The sequence below is a fragment of the Poromitra crassiceps genome, assembly GCF_964638095.1.
Source record: "Poromitra crassiceps genome assembly, chromosome: 10".
NCBI lineage: Eukaryota > Metazoa > Chordata > Actinopteri > Beryciformes > Melamphaidae > Poromitra > Poromitra crassiceps.
This window is the reverse complement of record NC_139631.1, coordinates 19,505,988-19,514,342: the sequence shown is the minus strand read 5'-3', so window position 1 is coordinate 19,514,342 and position 8,355 is coordinate 19,505,988. Positions and strand designations below refer to the sequence as shown.

General features: G+C 44.5%; 1 protein-coding gene across 1 annotated transcript in view; it reads right to left on the bottom strand.

The window, feature by feature from the left end:
• LOC310783093 (transducin-like enhancer protein 4) overlaps positions 1-8,355 on the bottom strand; it is a gene marked incomplete at both ends in the record, with an annotated part of 31,867 nt that overhangs the window by 17,463 nt on the left and 6,049 nt on the right. Inside the window, 1 exon segment of the mRNA XM_083643882.1 lies at positions 327-389. Within this exon segment, the coding sequence (XP_083500008.1) occupies positions 327-389 (63 nt within the window).

Here is an 8,355-nt window from a genome sequence, read left to right as displayed (position 1 = left end):
GTTCAGACTCAGAGCATATCTGCCTATCCCGAGCTGGGAGGATTAGCACAGGATAATCTCTGTGTTTGTGTGTACACGTGTGTGTGTGTGTGTGTGTGTGTGTGTGTGTGTGTGTGTGTGTGTGTGTGTGTGTGTGTTAGCGTGTGTGCTCTGTATCTGTCTTTTCACCACAATCCGCCCCACACACTTCTACTTCTGCCAATCCATCTCTGTCTGTCTGTCTGTCTGTCTGTCTGTCTGTCGGTCTGTCTGTCTGTCTGTCTCTCTCATCTCACTCTGTGGTTCTCTCTCACCATCTCAACTCAGTGACAGTGTTTGGGTCTTACCTCTTGAGAGAGGAAGGGGATGACTTGCGCACAGATTGCGTTCAGCCTCTTGACGATCTCCGCCTGCAAGACAGAGAGGCGGGCACAGAAAACACATTCAGCTCCCACCAACAAAACAAAGACAGGCAACGCTCTCACACGACATACAGTCAATGCACACGAGCCACCACTGCACACACAAACTCAATTCACGTCAGTTCAGTTCACGTCAGTTCAGTTTAATTCAATTCAATTCAGCTCAATCTCTATTCATAATCATTTTCATTTGCAGAAAAATAGATGCCTGTTTTTCGCCTCTCTCTTGTGGTCAACAGTCAAGTCAGGAAAGCAGTGATTCAGCCTGTACTGAGTTCATGAACGCTTTAACATTTGCTGTTCTAAACACTTGTGGGCAAAAACGTCTCTGGCACACAGGAAGAGACGCCGTTTATCTTTGTTCACCAACAGGAAGTCCAAGCAAGACGTCACATGACTTGACACTGTTTGATTGACAGCTGATCTCTGGGAAGTGCAGTGCAAAAACAACGAAGAAATGAGCGCTTACCAACAAGATTGTAAAAAAAAAAAAGAGAGAATCTCACAGATTACTCGTGGACACCTGAATAAAGTGGTTACGATGCTAACTCATGTGGTAACGAGGGAGTTAGTTCGAATGTTTCTTACTATGTCCTGTGTTTTCATACTGTAAATATGCGTTGGTAACCATTGTATAAACTAGAGAATGTGGGCCAGGGGTGTAAAGTGGGGGGCAAATGTGGGGGGGCTGGCCCCCTTGCTCGGATCACACCCATTTTCAAACTCAACCTTCATTTTGATGTCAACTACACACCTGTAAAGTTTCATGACTGCATCTTGCACGGTTTTGACACTATTGTTCACAGACAGAAATTTTAGTCTCGCTTGCCAGACTTTCTCCATTGTAGCAGCGCAGAGGGCTCCTCTTACTCTCACTCTGGTATAGTGGGGGGAAAAGGCTCTGTTATCTTTACAACCATCCACCGAAAGTACCAAGCAGGCCTGCTTTATTGTACAATCCAAATCTTCGTCAAAACTTGGCATTTTCAGTGTGTCTTGCTAGCTTGCTAGCTAGAATTGTTGTAGTTTCGCAGCGGCGGAGGCATTTGAGAGCGACACACAGTTTAGCAGAAAGAGATTTCCTTTCACTTCGACTGAAATGGTCGGAGGCCATGGCAGAGCTTATGCCTGCTTCCAGTGAGTCAGACCAGACAGACATATTAAGCACCTGGCAAATGAACAGCTTCTGTGGTAGCTCCTGCTACAGTAGGTGTCTCTAGGACCACACACACACACACGCACGCACGCACGCACGCACGCACACGCACACACACACACACACACACACACACACACACACACACACACACACACACATACACATGCACGCACTGTCGCACACAGACACACACACACACAGACAGACAGACAGACAGACACACACACACACACACACACACACACACACACACACACACACACACACACACACACACACACACACACACACACACACACACACACACACACACACACACACACACACACACACACACACACACACACACACACACACACACACACACACACACACACACAAGCAGAGTACAGCCAGCCTGCAGACTCTGGGTTATTGCTATTGTCACTATTAATACTAGTCTTTATGATGGGGCTGAAGCTGCAAAATGCTACAGGCTGAGAATCTCTATGTGCTGCTCATAGTGATACATCCACAGAAGACCTTACATACATACATGTGTGAATCTATATGTGCTGCTCATAGTGATACATCCACAGAAGACCTTACATACATACATGTGTGAATCTCTATGTGCTGCTCATAGTGATACATCCACAGAAGACCTTACATACATACATGTGTGAATCTCTATGTGCTGCTCATAGTGATACATCCACAGAAGACCTTACATACATACATGTGTGAATCTCTATGTGCTGCTCATAGTGATACATCCACAGAAGACCTTACATACATACATGTGTGAATCTCTATGTGCTGCTCATAGTGATACATCCACAGAAGACCTTACATACATACATGTGTGAATCTCTATGTGCTGCTCATAGTGATACATCCACAGAAGACCTTACATACATACATGTGTGAATCTATATGTGCTGCTCATAGTGATACATCCACAGAAGACCTTACATACATACGTGTGCGTGCCTGCAAATGGCCTACAGGGATTATTTAAAAAAATCACTACTCCCTCTCTCCTTGCATTTTATTTTTTATGTATTTTCCTTGCAGTTCTCGCTTTCATCATTCTCGGACTCGTTCACTACTAGTGATGTCTTAAGACTAATTTCAATGATGAAGACTACCTCAGCCAATGCCCGGTCCAGGTTATATCATCCCATCCATTGATATGCACGCCCCTTTCATTCATCTCTCTCTCTCCCCTCTGCAGCCAACGCCCTGTTCAGGTTATATCACCCATTCATTGATATACACACCCCTTTCATTCATGCTTCTCTCCTTGTTCAATCACAGTCTCCCACGCTCCCCCTCTCTGGCCAATATCCAATCAGCTCAAGCTTTTCTGCTGGCCATTCACCTAACTGGAGTAGTATATCAGAGTCCATGTTTTTACTATGTTGTAACTCACCTATCTGTGCTGTCACCCCTCAGTTGCTGATCATCGCAGAAGCAGTTGTTTCACCCCACCTCCTCCCCTGACCACCACCAACGTCATGACGCTATCCTATATATCAGAGGTTCTCAAATGTTTTTCAGCCAAGGACCCCTTACAAGATAGAAAATACACCGGGGACCCCCTCATTCTGATTTGTGATTTTGGGCTACGCTTAATTGTTTCCACAGTAACGTACTTGACTTTTAAATGTATAGGTTTGTTAGATTAGAATGTAATCCATGAACCATTTTAGTTTTAAAGCATATAATATTTTCATTGAACTATGAAGCTTTTGCAGCCAACGCTGCCAACGCAGAACCACTGCAATACAGTATATCACTGACGTCCTCCTCACGTCTCAGGAGGAGCATCATCATATCATAGAGTCATACACCAAATCTAATTTGTTTATTGTATCATTAAAGTTGATTTGTTCTTACTAGTCTCTCATTATTGAAGTATTGGTTAGTGATTGAGGAATTGAAGCTTAATCTACTGCTGCACTCTCTGGACAACAACATCAGTTAATACAGCTCATTTTGGGGAAGGGAGGGAGGGAGAGAGCTGGAGAAAAGAGAGAGAAGAGTAATTTACATGGAATGTGTTTGGGCCCACTTGAGATTCTGGAGGAGTACACAGGATGGGCTACAGTTGAGGAGACAGCTAAAAGGAAGTAGTGCTCATTGTGCAAAAAGAAGATGCATGTGAGATACATTTCACCTGAATCAGCTAAATAAGGAGAATACTAGGAAAACACCTATTAACCAAGATAAGCCTAATTCCTTGAAGTCCAATATTGTACAAACTAGATGTGTGGAGAGGAAGTGAAGCTGTGCTTCTTCACATAACATTTCTCTTGCCTTCCAAAATGCTTGTTTAATTTGTATAACCTTTATACGTTCATGTCTGCTGATGACAGATGCTACCTCTGCACTGCTATCAGGAGGCCCTGAGAGCAGCTTCTAAAACCCAATGACAGACACTGACGAAACTATTCAGACAGAAGCACAAGCAACACTGTTAAGAGATCGGGACACACGTGCGGGCGCGCGCGCACACACACACACACACACACACACACACACACACACACACACACACACACACACACACACACACACACAAGAATGTAGGTACACACTGACAAACCCCTCTCTGTATTCACCAGATGTGTTCACTGAACCCAAAGGTTTGTTTTTATTAAAGGTACACCCCCCATCTCTCTGTATCTCTCACCCCCCCTCTCTCTCTCTGTATCTCTCACCCCCCCCCCCCCCCCCCCCCTTCATGTAAGATATTTCTAACAGGAAATTGACTGATCCATTGTCCCAAAGGGAGTGCTAGTACAGTAGTAGTGCAACACAAGCCCCATGCACACACACACACACACACACACACACACACACACACACACACACACACACACACACACACACGCAGAGCTGCACTTTATAAGTCAAGAAGCATCACCTCCTTCGACAACTAGACAACGCATTGAAGTTACAGTGTCGCATACAATAAAAACTGAGAATCTCTCATGGGGAAATCTGGTTTTACAGCAATGAACACTAATAGGACTATCACTGACTGTGCATGGTAAATAAATTCACCTAGACATTTTAGTGATATTTGCCTTGGTAATTTAGTTTAGCAGTGTTGTTTTGAGAGTTGAGACCGATTCTTTATATTTTGGCATATGGCTGAATGGCACTGCCCAAGGTCTTGTCTCATTTGGCTTTTCAATGTCATCTCGTAGATATATTTTGTAACGGAAACAATCTTTTGAGCTGATTTGTCCAACACTTAGAGAACTTGAGCGTACTTGAGTTTCAACATTCCTATCAAGAAAGACATGTATGTTAGGGTTAATACTCCTGTCAGTGCCCCTGACAAGGTACTGGCAAAAGAACTGGAGTTGGTCCCCGGGCGCTGCACAGTGGCTGCCCACTGCTCCTAGTTCTAGGAAGGTTCCTAGTAGAGGATGGGTCAAATGCAGAGGATGAATTTCCCCAAGGGGATAAATAAAGGATAACTTAACTTAACTTATAATATAACTTGACCAAGAGCTTCATAATGGCTGCATGGTATATTGGTGAATAGGCTACAGATTAAACCCTCTAGTTGACCAAAGTGGCCATGTAATACTTCAGCTAGTTGTGATAGCAGTGGAACAGTTTGTCAATTTATTGGCCAAAGTTTTCACAATGTATCTCCCCTGTCAATTTCCATTTCAACTGAAATCCATGGAGGTTAGCCTTAGCCATGGATTTGGCTGTTCTTGTTAAGCTGTTTGTCCAACACTTTGTAGGCTGCTGTTAATAGTGGTTTCCTATCGGCTCGACTTTCTCCACTTACAAATTCCATTTGTGTGGGATTATATCCTGATTCAGCACAGCTGTCGTGGATTAGCTTCTGTAAAACACATAATCACCTCACCTGTGGCTGAATCACTTCACCTGTGGGTGATTGGGGGCGGCGTCCTGATTGGCCCAAGGCTATAATGAGCCCCAATCCAGGCACGGCCCCTTTGGTTAATCTGATTGGAAGCATGTTTAGGAGCGGCTATTGTGTGGAGAAAGTCTTCACTCAGGAAACATGGGTTACAATGTAACCAAACGTTATTCTGCAAATACACAATTTGACTTTGCATTAAAGGGACAGAAACAATTACGGTACTGTAAATTTAGCAACAATAAACTTTATATGTGAGGAAGGTGTTGTTGGCAACAGTATGGATTAATCTAGTGTGAAAGAAACTGGCGTTGTAAGGTGCAGTGTTTGGGATAGCCTGTACTGCAGTATCTGGCACAACCACTAACACTGTTAATGACTGGTGTCCCTGCAATGATTCAATGAATTGCTGAAAACTTTGACTTTGTAACCTCTGGGATCAAAGATAAGCGTGCAAAGCAAACTCAGACAGACAAAAAGGGGCAATGTGCTCAACCAAGCTACATGTGAATGGAAAGCCAGACAAAAGGAATTAATGAAGCACCACCATGACATGACATGACATGACATGACATGACATGACATGACATGACATGACATGACACATCTCATTGCAGACCATGTACCCTTTGCCACCAGTGGAATTCACTTTGTGAGAGCCGAGAGTCAGAATCACACAATCCGGCCCAACTAGTCGAGTGGGGAGAGACCCAATCAGTGTGTCAAGCAGATGCTGAAATCTAGTTGATCTACACATTAGTCTGACAAAGACACCTGTCTTTGGTCTGTCCTACTCACTTGATCACGTCCTACGATTCAATTGACGTCAGAGTAAAGCAGCACTGCAGCCACCTACTGCCACAGATATCCAGGATGCCCTAAAAATGTTCTATTTATCCAGGGAAGACTTGCATGTGCACACATGCCCTTTTTCAGTGTAGTTCTGCCTGACACATGTACACACGGGAGCTGCCCAGTGTAATCAGTCTCCCAATAATTATTGGCCACTGAGAAACTCCACTGGAGCGGGTGGGTTTTAACTGCCTTGCTCAAGGGCACCTTGAGGGCATATCTTGTTTGCATCCGCTGCTCAGCCTTTCCCAGCTGGGATTTGAAGTGGTGATCCTGTAGTTTCAGTTGCAGAGAGGGGAAGAGGCACGCTAAAAGAACAGAACCGCTTTTTCCATTCTGGTTGTGGGGATAGATGTGTATAGAGATAGCAGATGGATGGCAGCCAGCTACACTGGTGAGGATCCGAGTGCGTATGATGTCGCCACATCAGCTGGAGACTGATAGGCCTGCCAAGCATCGCCGTATCACCTGCCTGCTCTCTGAAGTGTATTTATAACAAAGTCAAACATGCACAAACAGTCAGACACATCAAATGTGTGCATAGTGCATACTGTGCTTTATTTACACTTCACCTTAACCTAGGGAAATCATAAATAGTGGTGACAAAAACTCAAAGAATGGTTGCTTTGTCGAGGACAAATGCAGCTGAGGGAGGATTTTGGAGCTGCTTGATCAGTCATAAAAGTGCAGATATCCTCAAAAAAGCTGAGCAAGTCGAGCCTCGAAACAATATTTTTTCGTTGAGATGTTAGCATGAGGGGGAAGTTAGCATGTTGAGATGTTAGCATGAGAGGGGGAAAAGGGCAATGAACCAGAAAAGGAAATGAAGATGCTTTTCCACAAGGCAACACAACCAGTCACGTGACATTTAATTCAGACCAACTGCAGATAGCTGTGCACTGGGGCTGGTGGGCAAAGAATTTGACTAGTTTGGCCAGCAAGCCTGTGCTATTTTTTCCACAATCGTGTCCTTTTGTCTGTACAACCCTGAAGAAATGTGTTTCTACAGCAAGTATACCATAACCTGACATGGCCAGATGGTTTATTACACATAACCATCTGGGAACTCGTCCTTACTGTTTGCAAAAGGGTAGGCACTTTCAAAAAATACCTGGCAGGAGATTGGATGAACGGTCTGTTTATTACCATCTATCACGGGCTAACTTCTACTACTTAGGACCGCCTCCTCCTCCCTCAGATGCTGATTGGTCCGCGCTACTGGTAGAGTTGAGTCAAATGCATACAGTATCTGGCAGCATGGCAAGATGGCTTTCTCGCTTGATCGTAATCTCACAAATCCAGCTGCCTCGCAAGCCGGTCAGGTATACAATACTGTGGCCTTGCGTCGACCTGTATGTCACAGTCTGACATATAAATGACAATGACCAACACACAGGAAATGACTGTGCAAAGAGCCAGCTCAGGTTAGCACCCAAACCAGTTCATGAAGGCTTTAAAATGTGCTGCTGAGTAGGTCTTTCTCACCATTAGTCGTGTGTTTTACATTTCCAGCAGCAGCAACAGTTAGTAAATAGAACAGCTGGGTAGTTAGCATGAGCAGCAATAACCAACATGGCTGAACAGACAAAGGAAAGAGCGCCACATACAGAAATATCCTACTTCATCAACAGAAAACGCAAGGAAAAAGACGTCACAGAGTCCTCAACATACTGTTTGGTTGACAGGTGATGACCTCTGGGAATAGTCGTGCAAAAACACCAGCAACGATCACGTAGGGATCACAGATGTCACCCAAATGAAGAACACAAAAAAACAGGTCTCACATCACAGATGACCACTTGAACTCCTAACAACAAAGGAAATGAGATCAGGCTGGAGAGCTGGAGTCAGATCGGGTCAGAGAGAGGATCAGATGTCTGTCTCCCCTGTGGAGCTTTGTAAGCACCGCATCAGCACCACTTTTCACCACCAGCCAATACACCTAATGGACCCGCCATATAAAGGCTATATTCCTGTCATGAGTGTGTGTGTGTGTGTGTGTGTGTGTGTGTGTGTGTGTGTGTGTGTGTGTGTGTGTGTGTGTGTGTGTG